The sequence below is a fragment of the Muscardinus avellanarius genome, assembly GCF_963383645.1.
Source record: "Muscardinus avellanarius genome assembly, chromosome: 18".
In the NCBI taxonomy this organism is placed as follows: Eukaryota; Metazoa; Chordata; class Mammalia; order Rodentia; family Gliridae; genus Muscardinus; species Muscardinus avellanarius.
The window spans coordinates 6,512,221-6,536,189 of record NC_137804.1 but is presented as its reverse complement, the minus strand read 5'-3'; the positions used below and the strand labels follow the sequence as shown (position 1 = coordinate 6,536,189).

General features: G+C 50.0%; 1 protein-coding gene across 5 annotated transcripts in view; it reads left to right on the top strand.

Annotated features, from left to right (window-relative positions):
* Positions 1-23,969, top strand: part of ANO10 (anoctamin 10) — a gene marked incomplete at its 5' end in the record, with an annotated part of 94,028 nt that overhangs the window by 5,766 nt on the left and 64,293 nt on the right. For 3 of the 5 annotated variants that reach the window (XM_080715010.1, XM_080715008.1, XM_080715007.1), the window contains 7 exons: positions 3,490-3,609; positions 5,366-5,935; positions 6,884-6,939; positions 8,891-8,965; positions 9,737-9,919; positions 14,943-15,134; positions 16,969-17,097. In XM_080715010.1, coding sequence (XP_080571136.1) covers positions 3,490-3,609; positions 5,366-5,935; positions 6,884-6,939; positions 8,891-8,965; positions 9,737-9,919; positions 14,943-15,134; positions 16,969-17,097 — 1,325 coding nt within the window. The remainder of the gene's footprint in view (positions 1-3,489; positions 3,610-5,365; positions 5,936-6,883; positions 6,940-8,890; positions 8,966-9,736; positions 9,920-14,942; positions 15,135-16,968; positions 17,098-23,969) is intronic. The other 2 variants (XM_080715006.1, XM_080715009.1) reach the window with 2 other exon arrangements.

Below are 23,969 nucleotides of genomic sequence, written 5' to 3'. Positions count from 1 at the left end.
GTGGGCTGTGGAGGTGGCCCTGCTCCAGGAGGCCCTGTGTGCTGTTGGAAACCTGATTTGAGGTGGTTTGATGGTCCTGGGAGACGTGCACAGTAGGGTCGTTTCCCATTCACCCAAGGACGGGTGGCACCAAGGACGGGCGGCACCAATGACAGGCTGTGCACGCTGCACAGCGAGACCCGGCTCTGCCCATGTCCTGGTCGTCAAGTGCCGTCTCCACACTCTCCGTGTGGCCTCTGCGAGCAGAGGTCTCCCCTCGCCTCGCACGGCCTTTTTCTGTTGACATGCGTGCGCGAGAGTGACTTTGTGCACGTGAGAATAACCTAAAGATTTTCTTTAGAAAGAGGAGTCAAGGCCCCAGGGCCCTCTTCATTATCACCGGTGCCCTAAGGAAGGTGACGCGGAGCGGGCCGAAGCTGTCCCAGACGTCTCTCAGATGTCATACTTCGATCGATGGGCGCTCCCCTGGCTTGTCCAGGGTTTGAGTTTGTACCCCTGCGTTATGGGCTCGGTCCCCAGCGTGATGATGTGGGAGGTGGGCCTGGAGTAGGCTCTGAGATCACGGGTTGTGCAGCCCCAGCCTCCCCGTTTGGTGATGTGACCTGGCCCTATCTCCCGTGAGCCTGTCATCCATTGTGGAAATAACTTTCTGCTTGCAAAGTCAGCCTGCCTCGGGTCATTTGTTACAGCAACGGAAAAGTAGACTAGTATAGGATTGGACACATTTTATATGTTTAATATGATTTCGTTATTCTTCTAGAACATTGTAGTAGCTTCTTTCCAACATCTTCTGTATAAAAAATGAATAGGTGGGAGTGATCTATCTTCTAAAATCTTTAATAATCATTATAAGGATAATAGAAGATATTTCAAGTAAATATCATGTATGGGAATGCTTTTAAGAGGATTCAGCCATTAAATATATATATATAACATTTAACATATACATATTTGTTTGATTACAAAACAAACACACACATGCACAGTGTTTTGACACACATATATTTGTGGTATTAAACCAAGCAGGGATAAAAACAAAATAGAAATACGGGAATATAAAAATATGTTTTGGAAACACAGGTCTCCCCAAGAGGATCAGTTTTGTTTTGTCCAGACAGAGGTGGTCTGCTCACAGCTGGTGCTAGCATCAGCTGTAGCGTGACGGGCAGCTTCCCTGTGCGGGGCTGCGGCCCGCGGTCCTGTGAGTGCCCCACGACCCCTGCTTCATCGCAGTGCAGGACTTGGGACCTGCCCTCCTGCTGCAGGTGACTGCCGTGTGTCCTGAGAGAACTAGGCTTTTCCTTGTGAAGTGAACACATCACGGAAACCAAAGACAGAAGCAGTATTGTTAGCATTGTTCAGTGGGTCCGACTGTATGGAAACCAGGTTACTGGTAATCTCCCTTAAATCAGATCTTGACTTGTGTGGTGAATTGCTCAGTGTACAATAGCTGGATTGTCCAGAGACAGACAGTCTCTTGATTGATGGCGCTTTCCTGGTGGGGCTGTGGTTTGAGTTTGTCTCCCCAAGGGATGTGGCAGGCGCTCCTTCGGCACCCTGAAGGAAAGAGTCTGGCTGGAGCTGCTGTCTCTAAACAGACCCCCGCGGCACTATGCTTTCCTTCCAAGGTTCCTCATAACTGCATCTCAGCTGGCATGAAAAGGTCGAAGGCTTAAAAAACAAGGCAAGCTTCTATTTTTAGAAACTGAAACCAGAACCTAGCTTGGCACTGATGGCGAAAAGAAGCCCGGTAATTTGGGACTTGCAGCTTTATGGCCTCTCCAGCACCCAGGCCACAGTCCTATTTTTAGGAACATAAAAGCTGGTTTTTATGCCCGCCTGGAAGATCTCCTGTAGTAGAGGGGATTATCTTTTATAAGAGAGCTTTGAAATAGTAAAATAATAATTTAGGTGTCATAAGTCAGCTCAAAGTTAAATGGCTTGGTGTAGTCACTGAAAGGCCTGGTAATGAGAAAAGTGAATCAGCTCCAGCCTGCGCACAAGTACAGAAGAATTCACACCGTGCCAGGCGATTGATTTTAACTCCTGTTAGCCAGAAAAAGTCCACAGAAACACGTTAGGATACGCATGTTATAAAGAAAGCCAGGCGCAGGGGTGCACGTTTGTAAGCCCCGTGCTTGGGAGGATCGCGTAGGTTAGAAGCCAGCGTGCTGGCTTAAGAGACCCTGTTTTCAAATTAAAAAAAAAAAAAAAAGGTCTGGGAGTGTAGCCCAGAGGTGCTAGAAGTGAGTGTGGCCCATCCATGTTTTCTTAGCCTGGCTGCTGATTTTGGTTTTTTTTTTTTTTTTTTGGTAAGACTGGAGATGGAACCCAGAGGACATCTACTTCCGAGCTATACCCCCAGCCCTATTTTTTTTTTTTTAAATTCTTCCTGGTGCAAATCCCATCTTAGCAGCAGCCATATTCTTTAGTAAGAGACCGTTAGGAACTCCCATGTCCCTGAAGCGGCAGGAGAGGTGCATCAGTGCTCTGCGTTCATGGACACACTTCCCGAGGCCCGAGGACCTTCCCTGCCCTGGGAGTTGCTCTAAGAAATTGTGACAGATGAATTCAGTCTGTTCTCATTGAAAGCTGTCCACAGACACTGTCTGTGGCGAATCCCTTTGTCTTTTCAGGTGCATGCGTGCTGTTAAAACCATACCAGGCAAGCGGCTGCCAAGGGGAGGAGCCCGTTCATAATTTGATTGTGATTTTCCTGTTTGTGGATCGGCCTTTATGGTTAGGTTGGGGCAGTGACGTTGATTGGAAACACCCCTGTCAACCAGGCTGACGGGCACCGAGCACCCTCCTACCTTCTCTGTGCTCGGAGGACATGTTGGCAAAAATTTCTAAGGGCAATTTTGTAATCTGTGTCCAGATTTAAAATAGATATGCCCCTGGAACTCGAAATTTCACTTCTAAGTACATCTAATAAAGAATTCTAGCATTTTGCTATTCATAGTAGCAAAAGGGGAAACAAAGATGTTTCAGCAGAGGACTGAATTATAGCACTTCACACAAGGGACCATTGTGACTTGAAGGACCTTCAGGTTGTATTTACTTGGTGTTGAGAGATTAGGTAATACCGCACAAGAAGATTGCAGAGCAATGTGATGTTTCTAAAGCGATTCCATTGTTATGTTGAAAGTGTGTATTTATGAATGTGTATTTCAAAGTCTGGTTGTACATTAAATTGGTATTTATAGTAACTTGAGAGGAGGAAGAAAAAAATAGGGGCCTTTTGTATTCTAATTTGCAGACTTTTGAATAGTTAGAATTTTACGTCAACTTACACAGCTTTCACCGTCAAAGAAAATAGCAAAGACATTTGCGACTTGAAAAACCAGAGAGGGCCCAGCCCTGGGGCAGGGGCGGGACACTGGCCCATGCGCGCGGTACCCACTCCTCGGGGTGTCCTACAGCATTGCTGCAGCGCACCGTGGACAGGCTCTGCCCGCCTGATGTCGTCCGGTGCCTTTCCCTCCGCAGTGAGAAGACTGCTCACGTCTGGCGTCGTGACGCAGCTGTTCCCGCTGCATGACAGTGAGGCCCTGAAGAAGCTGGAGGACGCGTGGTACACTCGGTTCCCTCTCAAGTACCAGCCCATCGGTGGGTGTCGGCTGCCTCTCACAGAGAGGGGTCCTCTGGGGAAGGGCCCCGCCCAGGGCCGCACTCAGCTCTCCTCCTTGTGGGGACAGTGGGGGATCGGGGTGGGTCAGTGACCGTCCACTCCTGCCCAGTCCCTGGTGCCATTCCAAGTTGACCAGACCACAGGCTTCAGTAAGTGTCACGGCCACACAGGCACTCCAAGTGGCCTCCATGAGTCAGAGTGAAACAATTGTGTAACAATTTAGTATGTGAATGTTTTGTATTTGAAAATTTCTATTTCTGTAGAGCGAATTACTTAAAGTGGGCCAGACTAGCAGGCCTGAGCACAGTGCATGAATATCTTGGCATATTTTACTAGACCTGCCCATTTTTTCTGAATATACTTATCAGAATAATTATTAATTGGTATGTGTTGAATATTACTTTATGGAAAGAGATGTCAATATAAATATTTGAATATTTAGGTTTTTTTTTTTTTTTGGTGGTACTGGGGGTGGAATCCAGAGGCGTTCTACCTCTGGGCTATACCCTCAGGCCTTTTTTTTATATTGTTTTTATTTGGAAACAGGGTCTCACTAAGTTGCTGAGAGCCTCACTAAGTATCTGAGGCTGGCTTTGAACCCGTGCGATCCTCCTGTCTCAGCCTCCCAAGCGAGGGGATTACAAGTGTGCGCCACCACGCCCAGCTGAATATTTAGGTTTGTTTATATTTTTGAAGCATGAGAAGTATATTTAAGCTGTTAGGCTTCCAAATGTTACTATCATTTTCCCTTAAGAGACAGTTATTTATTTATTTATTTATTTATTTATTTATTTTATTTTTTTCTTTTGGTGGTACTGGGGTTCCTGGAAGCCCTTCTACCTCCGGGCTACACTCCCAGACCTATTTTATATTTCTGAAACAGGGTCTCTTACGCCAGCGCGGCTGGCTTCGAACTTGCGCGATCCTCCTGTCTCCGCCTCCCAAGCGTGGGGATTACAAGCGTGCGCCACCACGCCCAGCCTATTTATTTATTTATTTATTTATTTATTGTGGTGCTGAGGACAGAATCCAGGGGCATTCTACCTCTAAGCTTCACTCCCAGCCCAATTTTTTATTCTTTTTAAAAATATTTTATTTGGAAACAGGGTCTCACGAAGTTGCTGAGAGCCTCACTAAGTAGCTAGGGCTGGCTTTGAACCTGTGCGATCCTCCTGTCTCAGCCTCCCAAGCGCTGGGACTACAAGCGTGCGCCACCACGCCCAGCTTATTCTTTATTTTGAAATAGGGTCTCGCTAAGTTATGGAGGGCCTTACAAGTTTCTGAGGCTGGCCGCGAGCCTGCGTTCCTCCTGTCTGAGCCTCCTTCCCTTTTTATTTTAAGAGAATCTTTTTAAAATACTTTTCGAGTTTCCGTTTCCCAAACAACTATGTTGAACAATAAACAAACATGGTCTTCAGCTCAAGCGTAAGAGTGCCGCTCAAGCCCACATGAAATGGCTTGATGCCGCGGCTGCAGTCGATGGGGACCTGGGAGGCCGGGGCACGGCCCGGGTGTACCTTTCTTTGCATAGCTAGGTGAGGAGGTCAGGGTAAGCTGAGCCAAGGCCCTCGGGTGTGCTAGTGACAGGTCCAAGGCCTGGCCCTGGGCTGGGGAGGGTGTGGCTGGCCACGGTGGCTGATGGGAAAGGAGGCCAGTAGACGGTCCTCTTAACTAGAGTGAGGAGCAGAGGCCTCGCGGTGGGCGGGCGCTAAGCTCTCGTTCCTCCCATCGCAGACAGCATTCGCAGCTACTTCGGGGAAACGATCGCCCTGTACTTTGGGTTCCTGGAGTACTTCACCTTTGCCTTGGTCCCCATGGCCGTCATCGGGTTGCCCTACTACCTGTTCGTGTGGGAGGACTACGACAAGTACGTGGTCTTCGCCTCCTTCAACCTGATCTGGTCCACCGTGATCCTGGAGGTGTGGAAGCGGGGCTGCGCCAGCATGACCTACCGGTGGGGGACGCTGCTGATGAAGAGGCAGTTCGAGGAGCCCCGGCCGGGGTTTCACGGGGCGCTGGGTGTCAACTCCGTCACCGGCAGGGAGGAGCCCGTCTACTCCAGCTACAAGAGACAGCTGCGCATTTACCTGGTCTCGCTGCCGTTCGTGTGCCTCAGCCTCTACCTCTCTCTGTACGTCATGATGGTTTACTTTGACCTGGAGGCGTGGGCGCTGGGCCTGCACGAGAGCAGCGGGTCTGAGTGGACCAGCTTCTTGCTGTACGTGCCCAGCATCATCTACGCCGTCGTCATCGAGGTCATGAACCGCCTCTACCGGTTCGCGGCCGAGTTTTTAACCTCCTGGGGTAAGCCTGGGGGCTCTGAATTCCCCCCATTTGCTGGTAGGACCCGTTGCCCAGGTCCCAGGACTCACACAGCTGCTGCCGTGCAGAGAAGGTCGATGCTCTCTGGGCACATTACGGAGACGCGGGGGAAAGTCCAGAGCTCCGTGAGCCTGCTGTGATGATGTCTGTATTGGGGGGGGGGGGGTCACGGCCCTCCTTGGCTGGCAGTGCTGACCGTGTTCTGGAGGGGGGGTCACAGTTTTGCCTTTCACCTCCTCAGAGCACCCCGAAATAGAAGTCATTTCAGCATTTTATTGAAAAAAGATAGACCTAACTAGGTTCCAGTGACACACTGTGGAGTTGGGCTAATACAGACTTAATTTTTCCAATTTTTTAATGTTTCATGATGAAGATACAGTGCATTGAGATTACCTTTAGGATACTAGGCTGAATGAGCCATGGCTAGGATCCCAACTGACTCGTCCACTTAGTTTGAGCACCGAGGGCTGCCATGGAACCCAGCAGAGGTTTAGCTATGGAAATCAGAAACGTGGTTATAGTTTAAATATGGCCTTAGCAGACCATTCACTCCTTAATCTAGTTATTCCTTGAAACAAATATGTTATATTATACCCTAGAAGGAAATATAGACCTTAGCTTCATAGACCACAAAGATGCTCTGTATGATTACTACCATCACCATCATTAGTTTTGTGTGGTGCTAGAGATTGAGCTATACCACCAGCCCTATTTTATTTATTTTTTTTTATTTTGAAACGGGATTTCACTAAATTGCTTCAAACCTGCAATTCTCCTGTTTCAGCCTCCTAAGCACTGGGATTTCAGTCATGGGGTTGAGGGTGTAGCTCAGAGGTAGAATGCCCCTGTGTTTAATCCCTGTTATTATGAAAAGAAAAACAAGCAAACAAAAAAAAATAACCAGCTTACCTGTCCTTTATAACATTTCAGAGAATCATAGATTGGAGTCTGCATACCAGAATCATCTAATTCTGAAAGTTTTGGTGGTAAGTAGAGTTTTTACATGCAAGCCTATGAATTACTAAACTGCTGCAAACTGTCTAATATGTGGGAATAAAAGTATGAAGAGTTGCCTCTATTTGAGAGACCAGATCGTTTCTTTGTATAAGTAAGCAAGGATTTATTAACAAATATGAGCGCGTACATGTTTAGTACTCTCATTACAAAGGGCACATGGCTTGAGACTTTAAATACAGCAATTACCATTGTAGCCCATTTCCAGTTACTAAAAACAGACCACTCTCTAGACACGTTGGTATTCCTTTCTTTTTAGTGACGTCTCTGAATGTTTCACTGTTCAGAAGACCCTCCAGGTACCTGCAGTGTCTTAGTGATGAGCCGTTTAATCATTTAGAAAGATACTGTTGAAAAAGTCCTCCGGAGCCCAGGTTCCCAGCGCGTCTTGCAGGGCGGGAGGAAGGAGGCGGAGGGAAGGTGTCCTGAAGGGTCTCTGCTGTTGGTGCAAAAGCTCGCCTCTTCCCATCCCTGTTATAAGTGACAGACATCCCCTTGGAAGTGCTCACCAGGCAGAGGATCAGGAGAGGTGTGTGGCAGCCTCGGCGACGAGGGGAACGGCCTTCCTGCAGTCCTCCTCCACACTCGGGAAGAGCCCGTTCCAGCCACAGAAATCACTCGAAGATGTTGGTCAGTCTGGTTTTTCAGCCCTTGAAAGCTCAGAACCCAGTCTCAGGAGAGTTCTGGGAGTCGGGATGGAGCCAGGTGGTGGAGGAGGTAGATGTGGCACAGGGAGGACCCAGCAGCTGGCGTGTGAGAGGGCACGGAGCTCGAGCCTTTAAAGAGGCTCCGCACGCTTCCCTTCACCTGTGAAGGGAGCCGCATCTCGAACGCGGCGAGCCAGCAAGGGCGCCCAGCCACGAAGCAGAGGAACACGAGACTTCAAAAAGGTCATTTGGAAACAGAAGGGGCTTTTGCCTTCAGAGCTGAGCATGCTCCATTTGTGGTTAAGAATTCAGTCGTGTGAGCCTTTGTTACTTTGGCAGTGGCCAGGTGTCTGCCACGTACCAGGCTCCACCCGAGGGTCTGCTCTGGCCGCTGGCACTGGCTAGGTCCTGCCCTCATCTCTGACCTCATGGGGACAGCGTCCTCAGCCCTGCCAGCCATTGCTTCTGGTCATCTGCTCTGCCTTAGCATCCTACCCCGGGGCCATATGGATCTTGCTCTGCCTTCTGGAGTGACCCTGGGGTCCTCCCTGGCCCCAGGCGCTCTCTGGCACACACCGCAGCTCTGTCTTGAGGGGAGAGGAACCTTTGGGCGGGTGCTGCAGGCTCTTGAGCAGGAGCCTCTGGAGAAGCTGTGCGGCCTGGCCACTCCTGTGGCTGGCAGGGCGGAGACACTGACATCTCTGGTCTGGTTGTGATGGCCACTTGCCACCCTGTGTCCACGTGAGGGAGGGATCTTGGGCCGTGTTGCAGAGGGCCTCCCTGAGTTGCTAAGGTTGGTCTTGAACCTTCCATCCTCCTGTCTCGGCCTCCCAAGTACTAGGATTCCAGGCGGGCACCACCACGCCCAGCTACTTGGAAAGTCTGTCTTGCCAGGGTTGCCTGGCGGCTGCGGATCCCCCCATGGGACCAGAGCCTTGGGCCTGCGGAGGAGAGCGCAGCCCGAAGCCCCTCCCTGTGCGGGCCTGTGGGGGCGCAGCAAGCTGCCGGCCTTAGCCTGAGCTGTGCTGGGCAGCGCGCCTCGCGCAGGTGCCGCGGCGTGCCGGGGTCCTGGGGCCCCTCCAGCCCCGTTCGTAGCTGCCTCTGGTTGTCTCTTCCCTCCATGATTGTGTTTCCTGAAGCAGGGCTCAGGTCCGCGCGGTCGCACCGGGAGCAGAAGTCCCTCATCCTGTCTTCAAGCGCCTCATCTACACTGCTCATGAGGTCCCGCGAGGCGGCGTTTAACGTGGTCGTCTTGTTTATTTTTTCTTCTTGGCAGTTCAACTTCCTCAATTGCTTCGCCTCCCTCTTCTACATCGCCTTCGTCCTAAAGGACATGAAGCTCTTGCGCCAGGTCAGTGGTTTAGTCAAACTTTTATTTTTGTTTCAAAGCTGGCAACATCGTTTAGATTCTTAAGTCGGGGTCAGGATGAGATGGCAAAGAATAGAATTTCAAGTTACAGAATTTTCCTACTGACCCCTGACCGGTTTATTTCTTATAATTTTATTTATATCTTAATTTATTTGTATTATAATCTAAATCTTTTCTGTGAAAAACCATAACTTAGAAACACTTCTAAGGCTTAGCTTTTTCTTTCTTTCTTTTTTTGGTACTGGGGGTTGAACCCAGGGACATTCTAAGCAGCCCTATATTTATTTATTTATTTAGGGTGCATCTGGGGATGGAATCCAGGAGCATTCAACCTCTGAGCCACACCCCCAATTCTATTTTTTAATTTTTAATTTTGACAGGGTCTCGCTAAGTTTCGGAGGGCCTCAGTAAGTAGCTGAGGCTGTTCACAAACCGCAGTCCTCTGGTCTCAGCCTCCCGAATGCTGGGATGACAGGTGTGCGCCACCGCGCCCAGCTATATTTATTATTTAGAAGCGGAGTGTCCCTAAGTTGCAGAGGCTGGCCGTGAACTTGTGATCCTCTTGCCGGGGTCTCCCGAGTACTGGGATTACAGGCGCGTGCCACCACACCCGGCCGTAATTTCTGGCTTTTCTAATATTAGTTGTTCCAACATGGCAGCGCTGTCCAGGATCCCATTTCATGAGCTGCATGATGGTAATTAGGCCACGGCCTGATTAAGCTGCTTGCCAAACGTGGTTTTGCTTCTCTCTAGAGCCTGGCCACGCTCCTGATCACCTCCCAGGTCCTTAACCAAATAGCGGAGTCTCTGGTTCCGTACTGGCTCCAGAGGAAGCACGGCGTGCGGGTGAAGAGGAGGCTGCAGGCCTTGAAGGCGGACGTCGACGCCTCTTTATACGAACAGGTCATCCTGGAAAAGGAGATGGGGACCTACTTGGTAAGTGGGAATATTGCCAAATTAAGCATTATCAAAGGTGAATGTGGGGGAACATACACACACACACACACTTATACACACACTTGCACACACACAGAGAAACTTTACATTGAAATGTTCTTGAATCAGAACATTTCAGAGGGCGAGTCTGGAGAACTCCTTGGCCTTTGCGGGGTGGGAGCTGCTCTGAGGATGCAGAGCAGGCAGAGTGGTCCCTGGAGAAGCAGCGGCTCCGCTCGCTCTTGACATTTTGAACTCGTCCAGAATGATCGCTCAAGCAAAAGATTGAGGCCCGTTGCTGAAAAACCTAATGCCCATGTGATGAGGCACTCGTAGTTTAAATTACTTTAAATAAGTATAAAATAATTCATTTGAGATAGAGAATTTCAGAGTTATTTGTAGCAACTCTAGGCAGATTATCAGAGGTCTGGTTGCTTGTAATTGACAAATCTAGCTCATAACAACCTAGCCCCGTGTTCACAAGCTGCACCGAGCCCTGACTGCCCCCATCTCTGTCCCTGGGGTGTGTTTCGGGGTCGTTTGTTTCTTACACCTGTGCCTTCCTCTTTTTGAGGGTGAGTACTAGGCATGAACCGGGCGCTCTGCCTTCAGCCCTCTCTGTTTTCTGTTTTGAAACAGTCTGGCTAAGTGGTTGTCTCCGCCCACCTGACACACGACATAGAGGAAGGCCGCTTTAGTTGCTCAAGTTCTTTGGAGATTCCAGGTTCCGCCCGAGTGAGGCGGGGTCTATGGCTCTCCGGCAGAGGGAGAGAGGGTGTGAGCTCCACCCTGGCAGCATGGACCCAGCAGCAAGAGAGAGCGGGGAGGAGAGACCCCACAGACTCCCCTTCCAGCATGGCTGCCTTGGTTCCAGGAGGGCTGGGGGGGCATTCTGAACCCAAACGTTACAGTTGCTGCGGGTCTCCCTGCGTGGCTGAGGCTGTCCTTGAACCTGCCATCCTCTTGTCTCAGCCTCCGGGGGCTGGGATTGCAGCTGCGCCCCGCTTCCTGCTTGGTGCAGGTCCCTGGCGGCTTGCCAGCAAGGGCCTTTGCTAAACTTCCAGAGTCGTCTTCTTCATCTGGATGGAGCTCCTCTTCTGGGCCTTGAGTTTCTTGGCTGGTTTCATGGCTTTCCTCACGCACCCAAGACTTGTCTTGTGTTCGTCGTGAGCCTCCTCCCCTGCTCACCTGTCCCGGCCTTAGTTGTCTGGGCTCCGAGTCCCTAGTCCGAGCGCGAGTGCTCGCAGCCCAGAGTGGCCGCCTTCTGGTGACACGGGGTCCTGTGGTCTGGCTCCAGGCCCCGTGGGTGGCCGGCACACAGCTCTAGAGCCTGCCCTGCAGCTGCGGCTCCTCGGGCCCCTCCACAGGGCAGGGCCCGCATCCAGCCGCAGGTTTTGCTCCTCTGGGTCCTCTGCTTGGCCTCCTGCCCCACAGGATGTCATATATGTATACACACTAGCATTTTCTATCATTTCTGTATTTGGGGAGAAAATATTCAAAGTATAAACTAGAAGGGCGCCGCCATGTCTGTAGGTAAAACGCAGAGAACCCGGGTGGCTGCAAGGCCAGGAGTCCATGCACTGCGCGCAGCCTCGCACTGCCAGGCACGCCCTCCTGGGATGGCAGCCTCCATCTGGGCCAGGTCGGGCAGAATCCTCTCCTGACCTGTGCGCGTGTGGGCAGCTGTTTCTCGCTCCTTGCTGTCTTAGGAAACCTGCCCGGCAGGGCAGGCAGTCTGTCCTGCTCATCATCTGCCCCCTGAGGCCCCATCCCAGCCTTCCCTGGCCCGGCTTGCCCTCTGAGCCCTGCGGGCGGCCCCGGAGTTAGGAGCGAGCTTGCTCCTCCTCGCCGTGTCCTGCCCTACTCCCTGTTATCGCCCTAGTGCTCAGTCAGGATCTGCCCTCGGCTCTTCCTTTCCTCTGCGATTGAGAAACAGGCCGCAGTGGGGCACAGTAGCACTGCCCCTCGCTTGTGCGGCCCTCGCCTGTGCGGGTCGGCTCGCTCACCTGCCTGCCAGTGAGGGGCGCTGCCAGAATCCAGCTCTTCCTCTTCTGGCATCTCAGCGTGCGAGGCGAGGCCTCTGTGGAGGAGGCGCTGTCTCCCGGGCTCCCCATGCACGTGTGGTAGCACCCCAGCCCTGTTGACGCTGAGGAAGTGGGTACTGCGGCTCTGCCGTCGGTCCTTTCATCTGGTGACCGATTGGGAACGAGGTTCTCGAGGTCCCCGAGCCTGCCTTCCCTCCACAGTCCCCTGTGCAGCGCAAGCTCTCTGGCGTGACGTGAAGGGCTCCAGCTCCTGGCCAGCACCCCTCCACCTTGCCAGCAGGGTCCCCTCTCCCCGAGCTCCCCGATTCCTCTCCAGTGGGGTGGCGGCCATGGGTACTTGCTCTGCCGCTCTCTGCACCTGTGTGGAGAGGGAGGCGGTTCGTTCTGGAGGGTCCCACTCTGTGCACGGACCCCCGCTGAGGAGGATTCACACCTGCACCTTATGTAAGTGCATCCTGACTGTTGTATGTGAGTCTAGAAGAATGTTGCCACGCTATGGGAAAAAGGAATTTGGCTGAGAAATTTAAAAACATTCTTATAGAGGTACTACTTGCCCACTCACTGTACAATACCCAGGAAATGCAGGATAAATAGATGAGAGAGAAATGCCGCGTCCTAACCCCACCTGTCCCTGTGCCAGCAGCCAGGACTGCGTGGGTCTGCACTGTCCACGGCTGCCCTCTCTTGGAAGCCCTGGACCACACACAACTACGTAGTGCAGGAGGCCGAATGTGCCCAAAGAACGCTCCCGCCACGGCATCCACCGCCCGCACGGCGAGTGAGCTGGGACTTTGCCTTCAGACGTTCCATTAGACATGTAAAATGAGTTATGTTTCTATGCACTTGCCGCGGTATCCCTGGAAACTTAGCGTTCTTGCAGTTCTCACAGAGGTCCCTACAACTGCTTCTCTCCGTCTTTGCTGACGTCCGGCCAACGGGATAGAGAATGCCTTAGTCACGGGTCCTTACTTGACATGCGCGGTTCTGGCTTCCTTTTAAACTTGCACGTTTCCTTCTTGCTCTTGGGTTATATCCCTTGTTTGCTAAACCGTTGGTTCAAAAGCACTTCGAATATAAAAACACTAACACTGTGTGTGCGCGCTGCTCGAGTCCTCCTCGAGGCGGGAGCCCAGGATGTGAGGCTGGCTGTGGCCTGGGAGGGATCCCTGTGCCTGTTCTAGTAAGGCCGCCCCAGAGGCCGCCCGGGGACGCAGCGCAGAGGAACTACACACATCTCTGTGGCGGCGTGACCTTTAGGAGCTGGAATAGTGTCGTTCCAAATGCTGAGCACAGGCCATCAGGATTTCTTCAGAATGAATTATGGTAAAAACGGCTCCATTGCCAGGGTTCTTACCCTTTCCCAACTTACGATTTCTTCACTCTCAGGGCAGTAAAGCGGTGTTTATCCCTAGGCAGATTTAAAACCGTGTCGAGATGCTGCAACACGAAGAAATGCTTTCCGGAGCCAAGTGCGGCGGCGGCCTTGAGACGCTGCCCGCTGCTTCCAGCCGAGGTCCCGGCAGGCACTTGCTGCTGGTCTCCGCTCAGCCTCGGAGACAGCCATGGAATGCCCACTCAGGGCCCGGCCCCGCCCGGCTGCAAGATATGTGTAATATGCTGCTAAATCCAGCTTGGTAGTGTTTTGTGGAAGATTTTTACGTCTGTTCACAAGAGTTGCCTGTTTATACTTTCTTGTGATGTGTTTGGTTCTGGACCAGTGTTCACACTGGCCTCATAGAGCAAGTTGGGAAGGGTCCCTCTTCGTTTTGGGAGTTTGGCAAGGATTATTATGAGTTCTTCTTGAGGTTTCGAGAGCATTCACCGGTGAAGCCGTCTGGGCCTGGGCTTTTCTCTGTGGGAAGGTCCAGTTCCTGACTCGGTCTCAGTCTGCTTAGCCGCCCTGGGTCTCCTCTGCTCACTCTGGAGATGTGTTATTCCAGGCATTGATCCGTTTCACCTCGGGTTTACCCTCCGTTGAACAGTGTCCATATTACTCCAGCCGCTTTTCTTGACTCACTGCTGCCTGGGCTGCTGCAGCCTGCGGTTAGACTCCTCTCCGGAACGCCACTCCTTCCCTACCCTTCCTCTGGGGCCCGTGCCCTTCATCCTATGCTGTTTTCCATTCTAGAAGCCAGCAGGTAGCGGCAAGATGGGGACAGCCGGAGGGAAAGCTAGCCGCCCTCCTGAGTGGAAATGGGGACCCCTCCTGGCTGCGGCTGGTCAGGAGGCTGAAGTCTCTGCACCCCTGCAGGGCTTCCCTCAGACAGGCCCTATTACTGTCATTGTCGCTGTTTCGGAGGGCGTGCTCAGCCGATTCCCACTGGCCGTGTCTCTGCCATCACCGCTGCTAGCTCTTTGGTTCATTTTGTTTTTGTGGTGCTGGGGATCGAGCCCAGGGACATTCTCCTTCTGAGCGAACCCCCAGCCATTTTTATTGATTTATTTTTATTTCAAAACGGAGTCTTCTTTGGCTGCTGAGGATTCCACCAAGTTTCTGAGGCTGGTCTTGAGCCTGCAATCCTCCTGTCTCAGCCTCCCAAGTACTGAGATTACAGGCACAGCACCCCTGTCCAGCTCACTGCTAGTTTCTTAATGGAAGGTCAGACTGACATTCTCAGGCACCCAAGATGTGAGGGTCACGTCTCCAACAGTGATTCCAGATTGTTATTATTTTCTGGTTGGTTAAGAAAAAACTTGTTTAGCCTTGCTGTTGTTTGTTTTAGGAAAAATACAGTGTTTCAGTGATCTGACACAAAGGAATGAACAACTAAATCTTTTTCCATTCTTCATTTCAGCAACTTAATGTAAAATTGCCCTTGAATTTATATCAATTCTGTGGTTGGAAAGAAAAGAATGTAGGGAAACTCTTGAGTTTTTTTTTTTTTTTTAAATAGAGACCAACAACGTAGATGGAGTTGCAGGCGGCGTCCCTGCTCTCTGATGCTGAAGCGCTGCTCTCCTCTCGTTTGCACACACAGGGCACCTTCGATGATTACTTGGAGTTATTCCTGCAGTTCGGTTACGTGAGCCTTTTCTCCTGTGTCTACCCGTTAGCAGCTGCCTTTGCTGTGTTAAACAACTTCACAGAAATCAACTCTGATGCCTTAAAAATGTGCAGGGTCTTCAAACGTCCATTCTCAGAACCTTCATCCAGTATTGGCGTGTGGCAGGTAATTATTTGAGGGGAAAATACATTCTTTAAAAAATATAAAGCGTTGTGAATGCCTACCCCCCAACAACTAGATATTAGTCCCTGGGAGCCTGGACTTCTGCTCTTACTGTGGGGGGCAAGGGGTGATGGGCTCCTTTTTTTTTTTTGCGGTACTTGGGATGGGGCATTCTACCTTTAAGCTAAATTCTTGGCCCTATTTTTAAATTATTATGTGGTAAGTTATGTACATATAAGGTAATACTTAGAGCAACCACCCCAAAATATATAACTGATACATTCAAAAACATTGCAGATAAATCAAAATGAATTTTTAAAAATGTTCAAGTAAAGCACAGTAAGGCATGAAAAAGAAAATGGAAATAATAAAAAAGAACAAAGAAAAAATTAAGAAATGTTTGGCTTACATTCTAACGTCAATAATTACATTAACTGTAAATGGTCTAAAAATACCAATTAAAGGCAGAGATTGACATAGTGGATTAAATAGACCCAAGTATTTGAACCAGTGTGGGAAACTAGGTAAAGATACATAGAGTCTCCTTGGAACAGTTTTTACACTTGCATGTGAATGTATAGATATTTCAGTAAAAGCATAAATTAATGAAATGCAAAAATACAGGCTAGATATAGTGGTGCATGCTTGCAATCACAGTACTTGGGAGATTGAGACAGGAGGATCAAAGGTTTTCAGCCAGCCTCAGTTACTTAGTGAGGCCCTCTGCAACTTAGTGAGACTCTTTTTCAAAATAAAGAATAAAAAATAGGTCTGGGGGTGTAGCTCGGAAATAAAATGTCCCTGGGCTCAATCCCCAGCACCACAAAAAAAAAAGAAAGAAAGAAAAGAAAAAGAAAATACAGGTCACCTTTACTTAAAAAAATTAAGTGACACAGTAGCAAACAGAACCAAGAGTCCTGTTAGTGGCTGAGAATGTGTGCTCTCACCTTTAGCGTTCAGTGTTGTGCTGGAGTTACTGTCCAGACTTGTTGGATAAGAGAGAAGGTCATAAGTATAGATAACAAGAAGGGACAGATAGAACTGTGTTTGGACATGGTATGATCTTTGAGTCATATGATTGGGAAAATCCAGAGACTCAACTGGAAAATTGCAAGAAGATATAGTAACTGACAAAATTAAGATACAGAAATAGGTAGCTTTTCATATACAAATAACCACTAGAAGACATAATAGAAATAAAGATAGATAAAAGACCTTGTATCAAGTAGTGATCACTGAAAGCCTTATATTAAAAAATTAAAGCACAATGGCTGTGCGCCCCCCTCTCGGTGTGCACACCAAGGTCTCCTTCATGGGAGTGGGAGTCCAGTGGAGCCTGTGGGGCCTGGCCTCGGTATCTTCCCAGCATTCTACAAGCAGTTCAGTGACTGCCACCAGAAAGGGATCACCACTTACAGCAGAACAGGTTGTGGTGTGTGGCCTCTCCAAGTAGGACAACTTCACAGAATAAATTGAGGTTTTGAAAGTGAAGCATCACCTCTGGTGGCCCTGTGCTGGAGTTTCGTAGACACCAGTGGAGTAGAAGAACCATAAGAGCATACTGGAGTCATCCCAGACGCAGGGCCCTGGTCGCCTCCATTTGGGAAGGCGGAACATACTGCTTTGGAATATTTGAGCCAGAAGTATCTAAAATACCTTCTAACAGCACGGCTTTTTTAAGCTAAAGAAAGTCAAAACATGACAGAAAAAAAAGTTTAAAATGTGCCTGGAATGTTCAGAATCTAAAGAAAGACTTTCCCTGGATTTTTAGACGGCATGAAAGAGGATAAGGAAGTGTGGAAAGGGCCGTTGGAGCTTCACATTTTCTTTCTTTCAGCTGGCTTTTGAAACAATGAGCGTCATATCTGTGGTCACAAACTGCGCCCTGATTGGCATGTCACCACAAGTGAACGCCATCTTCCCAGAGTCGAAAACGGACCTCGTTTTGATTGTAGTTGCTGTGGAGGTAAGTGAAAATTGAGAACTATTTTAAGAAGCGCCCGTGGCAGATGCCTGTTATTCTAAAGCAGGGCTGTGCCTGCTGTCCATGACTGACAATTTCTAGCATGCGTTCACTGGTAGGAAAGCAAGACAGTTCAGTAATGGAAGGCGTGTGGATTCGGGCCGTGCCTTCCCGGCTGCTTCCCAGGTCATCATGGTGCAAACGGGAGGTGACTGTCTAGCCGCTGTGCCGGCCAGTCCAGTGCCGAGTGGGTGCCTCCTGCGTGGAAGAAAATTCTGTAAATAGAGCAGGTGTCTTTAACCTATTCCAGGATAACTCACATCTGCCTTCTCAAGTCATCCTAAGGAATGCGGATTGATGATTTACATCTCATTTCCTACAGGCGTCGAGTTCATTGGGAAATGCTCGCAAGCTCCCACGTGTAGCTTGTTGGAAGACAGAACTTAGCTTGCAAAGTACAGGGAGGCTTGTACGTCCAGCTTGTCACATGCTGGGATATCAAGTCCTACATGTTGAAAGTTAAGCAGTGACCAAATGTAAATAGAAGAACGTGCAGACTCTTGTGTCTAGTGGTTATCATTATCAAAAGAATACTGTGGCCTTTCGCTTTGTATATCTTAAAAACAGTCCTAGAAATGTATCGAGGTGGGGTTTAGCAGATCATAGAGCAGAGTTTGGCATCCCCAAGGCCGCAGGGCTCAGGGCTGGCGAGAAGAGACGAAGTCAGGACCCTGCACATTCCGGCCTGGCCAGAGAAGCGCATCCCGCCTTGCCCTCGGTGCTCTTTGATCTCGTTGAATCTGTGTCTGTTCAGAGGTAGAGCTTCGTCTTGGAGAATGATCCCAGAGAGCAGGGAGGAGCAGGGCAGTGGGGTGGTCCTGCCAGACAGAAGGAAGTCTGCTTTGAATTTTCACGTGTTGAGAAGGGTTTTGGAGAGCTATTTGCATGGCAAATTTGTCCCCTATAGAAATGAGCGGTTAAGGCAGAGGTATTTCCAAAAGGTGAGCCCAGCTGGCAGGCTGGTAGTGTGCCCTCTCGATTTAGGATATTGCCCCAAACTATTCAGGGTTAGAAACTTGCCTCTGTCGATGCATCCAGAGTTAGTTGGGCTTTGGGACTGACGTAAACCCGTTGAGACTCATAAGGGGCTGGCCAGAACATCCGGAAGCTAACTTCCAACAGCTATGGCAGCGGGCGTTGACCCGAAGATGGAACTGGCTGTCAGACGATGTCTTGGGGAATCTGGAGAGTGAGGAGAGTTCCGTAGTCTAGAAAGACACAGGACGCCTGAACACCCCCACCCCGCAGCAGAGCAGAGCGGGGTCCTGAGCCGGGTCCAGTCCGTGGCCAGCTGCAGGCAGTGCTGGGTGCGTGGAGGACAGCCGCCTCTTGCCCTCACCCTGCGTGGTCTTGCTTCTTGTGCAGTGGGGCCGCCCAGCTGCTGCCTTCTTTTGTATTTGGTGATCCCTTCACCAGATGTCCGGGGCCTGGTTCTGGCCCATCTTAGGTGGTTGCTGGCCTGCAGGACCGTCCCGCCAATGGCTAGTCTGGCGTTACCTTATGGGCACTCTTACAGGGAGAGCGCCCTCACTTTGGTTCCTAAGTTGAGCATTCTCTGTGTTAATCTAAAACCAACCTCAGACAAAGTGTTAGGAATAGCCAGCAAATTCATAAGTTAACTAATTTTATTCTAGTGTTGCAGAGACCTCAACTGAATGCCATCTGGTCTTGTAATGAATCCAAAAAAGTGGAACATCTACGAAAGAAATAAGAAAAACCAGTGTTTCATTTGTTACCTTGTACATGTATGTGATCATACTGAACATGTATGTGTTCACACTGCTTCAAGGTGACTGTGTGAAGGATGTTCTGTTAATCACGTCACCACATGTATCAAAACATCACAGTTTGCCCATTTATAGTTTTTAATTTGTCACTTTTAACTCAGTAAAGCTGGAAAAAGAGAATGTTACAGAAACTTAATCAGAAACCATTAGTGAGTCAAACATTTTTCTTTGTATTTATGTTTATAAGATTTTAAATCTTTTTTTTTTTTTTTTTTTGGTGGTACTGGGGTTCCTGGAAGCCCTTCTTCCTCCGGGCTACACTCCCAGACCTATTTTATATTTTTGAAACAGGGTCTCTTACGCCAGCACGGCTGGCTTCGAACCTGCGCGATCCTCCTGTCTCCGCCTCCCAAGCGCGGAGATTACAAGCGTGCGCCACCACGCCCGGCCAAGATTTTAAATCTTAAAATATCTCTTAAAGTAAGGAAATAGAATCTTAAATTTAATTTTTAAATAAAATTATTGTTTATTTTTTGGTTTTCTGGTCTGGATAGTGTTAGCGTTTATTAGTTGTTTTTCTTTTGAGGGTCTGCGGGAAGGGACCCAGGGGCATTCAACCTCCGGGCTATACCCCCTGCCCTATTTTTTTATTCGTTATTTTGAAACCGGGCCTCACTAAGTAGCTGAGGCTGTCTGCAAACCTTGATCCTCTGGTCTCAGGCTCCTGAATGCTAGTATTACAAGCCTGTTCCACCACACCTGGCTAGTTTAAAAGAAAAATGTTTTGCTTATAGCATGTTAAAAGCATGCTATACTTTCATTCTTTTACTTATGGATCCTAAGTGAGTAGAAAATTTGGTAATTCACAGAAGCCATAATCAATGAGCTATGTATACATATACACATACAAAGTAAATTGTTATGGAAGTTTTTAATATCTTGATGGAAAAAGAAATTTAAGATGTTAAATTTTTTTCTCATCTAAATATAATTATATGGTAAGGCTTTGATAACAAAGAAGTCTTGGAAAGTGTAGCTGTTTTAGAAAGTTGAGTGTGAGTGTTCTCACAGTTTGAGTAGATGGATGCATAGGTTCGGCAGCTCTGGCTCACATTTCCCAAGCTGGCTAACTTCAGGTTTGGGTTAGGTTTTCTATTCCTAGGTGTTTTAAGAGCTTGGCTATGTACAGCAGGACGAGGAGGAAAGACGGGAGGTCCTCGCTGTGGGGGAGCGCTGGCCACCGCAGGGCTCTTGTGCGGTTGCTGCCCTCTAGTGTGCCGTTCAGGATTGGCGGGACTCCATGCTGTGTGTAAGGGAAGTTGTTATAGACTGAGCCAGAGAATAGCCTACCAGTTATGAGAGGGGCCGCTGCTTCTGCGGCTTCTGTGGGTTAAAAGTAGTCGTGGAGATCAGCCTACAAGAGCAAGTCAATATGATTGCCTGCAAAAAAAAAAAAAAAACCCTCCTCGTGTTTGATTGAGACAGCTTAGTTACTTCCTCCGGGTAATTCAAGCAAAGGATTGTTACACTAAACGCAGAATTGCATAAATGACTCCAACTCCTAAAAGTAGAAGTTGCCTAAAATTTTACAAACATCAGATATTAGCTCATACTTCACTAATAGCACGTGCAATCACCGTTTACTTTGAATTCTGAACTTGGCAGGCTGTCCCGGGCAGACATACTGAGCTGACGGTGCACTGCGAACCCGTGGGCTTTCTAAGGTGCGAGGGAGTCGGCTGCTTGTCCCAGAAGCGGCGGGCATTTCTACCGTTAGGCGCCGGCGCGGCCCGCACTCCGCGGTGCTTCCTTGGCAGCTTTAACAGCGTCATCCCTAGTCGGGCGGCGCGTGCCTGGAGCCCGGCTTGGAAGCCTGAGGCAGAGGACTGCGGGCTCAGAGTCACCTTCAGCAGCTTAGCGAGACCCTGTTTCAAAATCTATAAATAAATATCAATATCCGGGCTGGGAGTGTAGCTCGAGGTAGAATGCCCCTGCTTTCAGTCCCCAGCACCCCCCCCACACCCACACACATGATTTTTTTGGGGGGAAATAAAAGATTATCATGTGATCCACACTTCCCCAGTACTGGCTAGAAACAGAATTGATTCTCACCTGCGTGCAATGCCCACAGGCCTCTGGGGGTGTACTGAGGGTGTCTGAGGGTGTACTGAGGGCTTAGGGTGTATTGAGGGTGTCTGAGGGTGTCTGAGTGTGTACTGAGGGTGTCTGAGGGTATACTGAGGGTGTCTAAGGGTATATTGAGGGTGTCTGAGGGTGTAATGAGGGTATACTGAGGGTGTCTGAGGGTGTAATGAGGGTGTCTGAGGGTATACTGAGGGTGTCTAAGGGTATATTGAGGGTGTCTGAGTGTGTACTGAGGGTGTCTGAGGGTATACTGAGGGTGTCTAAGGGTATATTGAGGGTGTCTGAGGGTGTACTGAGGGTGTCTGAGGGTGTACTGAGGGTGAGGGTATACTGAGGGTATACTGAGGGTGTACTGAGGGTGTGCTGAGGGTGTCTGAGTGTGTACTGAGGGTGTACTGAGGGTGACTGAGGGTGTCTGAGTGTGTACTGAGGGTATACTGAGGGTGTCTGAGTGTGTACTAAGGGTGTACTGAGGGTGTCTGAGGGTGTACTGAGCGTGATTGAGGATGTACTGAGGGTGACTGAGGGGGTCTGAGGGGGTCTGAGGGTATACTGAGGGTGCCAGGGTGTCTGAGGGTGTACTGAGTGTGTGCTGCACTCTCTGGGGTCTCACAGGGTTTATTATACTAGTTTCAGACTTACGGCATGAAGCACAGTACAGATAACTTTTATACCCCCTATAGTAGGATTTACTCATTGTGAACATTTTGTCATGTTCTTCCTCTCCAGAGAGGGTGTTTTTTTTTTTGGTGGTACTGGGGTTCCTGGAAACCCTTCTACCTCCAGGCTACACTCCCAGGCCTATTTTATATTTTTATTTGGAAATAGGGTCTCTTAAGCCAGCGCGACTGGCTTCGAACCTGCGCGATCCGCCTGTCTCCGCCTCCCAAGCCGCCGGGTGTGCCACCATGCCCGGCTTCCAGAGAGGGTTTTTAACACCGTTACTGAGTGTGTTCATGAGACCCACCGTTTGCTCTTGAGGGGCACAGTTCAGGGTCTCACCAGCTCCTCACTGGTCTGCCCCGCCTCTGCCGCCCCGTGCTGTCGGCCGGCCTTGCAGTTGGAGTTGTTCCTGAGTGACAGGGAGCCATGTCTCCTCTGTCCAAGGTCCTCAGAAGGGCTGCCTGGGTGGGAGGCAGCGTCCCTTATTTTTCCTCCTCAGAGCCCTTCCCGCCAGCGGCAGCACTCCCCACAGCTGCGCTGCGCTCCTGCGAGCCCTCTGGACTCTGACCCTCCCTCTGCAGAGCCGGCCAGGACGGGCATGCGGGGGCGCTCAGGAAGAAGGCCTGTTCACCCATTCCTTCACCTCCCTCTTCTCAAGGAATTAAACAGTTGCTTATAGATGCTTGTTAATGAATGAATGAGCCACTGTTTTTTTTTTTTTTCCAGTGCGCATCTTTATAGTGCACTTGGTGGCAGTTGTTCAAGGATTAATTGCAAATTTATAATTCAAGACTCTGGTGTTAGATATTGGGGAAGTGTATTATGAAGACAGACAAAAATACTAAAAGTATGTTGTTTACAAAACAAGGTAGACACTGCGAGGTGGTGTGGCGCCGTGGTCAAGAGCACCCTGACCACACGGTTGACAGGCTGTGTCTGTGAATGCGCTCAGTGCTTCATTCCTACATTTAGTAGAAAGATCCAGTTAATAAGCGCAGGCAGCACGTTCACTGCAGTGCCGGCAAGCTTAAGGCTCTAATATTTGCTAGCGATTACTATCATTGTTTTTTTTGAGGAAAACAATATCTGTTGTCATAGAGGTCTCTGCCTAACTGAAAGGTGTGATTAAGCTCTGAGGAGGCACCTGACACTCAAGGTAGGAGGAACCACGGCCAAGCAGTTAGCCATCTGGTCACCCCAGCCTGAGCTGGGCCTGGGAGCGGGGCACAGGGAGGCTTTGACCTTGGTACCCGGGCACATGGTAAGCTTTGACCTTGGTACCCGGGCACAGGGGAGGCTTTGGCCTCGATACCCGGGCACATGGTAAGCTTTGACCTTGGTACCCGGGCACAGGGGAGGCTTTGGCCTTGGTACCCGGGCACATGGTAAGCTTTGACCTTGGTGCCCGGGCACAGGGAGGCTTTGACCTTGATACCCGGGCACATGGTAAGCTTTGACCTTGGTGCCCGGGCACAGGGAGGCTTTGACCTTGATACCCGGGCACATGGTAAGCTTTGACCTTGGTACCCGGGCACAGGGGAGGCTTTGGCCTTGGTACCCAGGCACAGGGGAGGCTTTGACCTTGGTACCCGGGCACAGGGGAGGCTTTGACCTCGGTACCCGGGCACAGGGGAGGCTTTGGCCTTGGTACCCGGGCACATGGTAAGCTTTGGCCTTGGTACCCGGGCACAGGGGATGCTTTGGCCTTGGTACCCGAGCACAGGAGAGGCTTTGACCTTGGTACCTAGGCACGCGTGATGGATTGTGGAGCACGGCTTTTTCTCCCCACTTCTGTTTCCTTTATTCCTTGGGTGTTTTTTTAGTCTCCCTATGTGCTGTCTCCATCGTTAGTTTTATCCACATGAAATGTTGCTCTGTGTTCTCCTGGTGAGAAGAGCTGCGACAGCCAGCCAGATTTCCCCACTGAATATGTGTGTATTGTGTGTTTGAAACACACTGGCACTGGTAAGATGCAGCCTCCGCTTTGGGGCTTCGCAGAGAGGCCCATTTCAGCGTGGCCAAGGCCGCTTTCCCAGCCTCCTGCCCAGGTGGCGGCTTCTCCATCCCCTCCGTTGATGCCCTGCCTGGCACTGGCTCTCCCAGCGCGCCGGGTGGGGCAGGAGCAGGGATGGTAGGAGAGATGTCATCCGCTCGCTGGGCTGACAAGTACCAAGGGGTGTTTGTTTCGCCAACTTTGTTTACGAATGGCATCCCTGTGACTGTAACTGGCAGTTTAAATGGAATGAAAACTGATGAGACGCATGTGCTAAAATAGAGCCA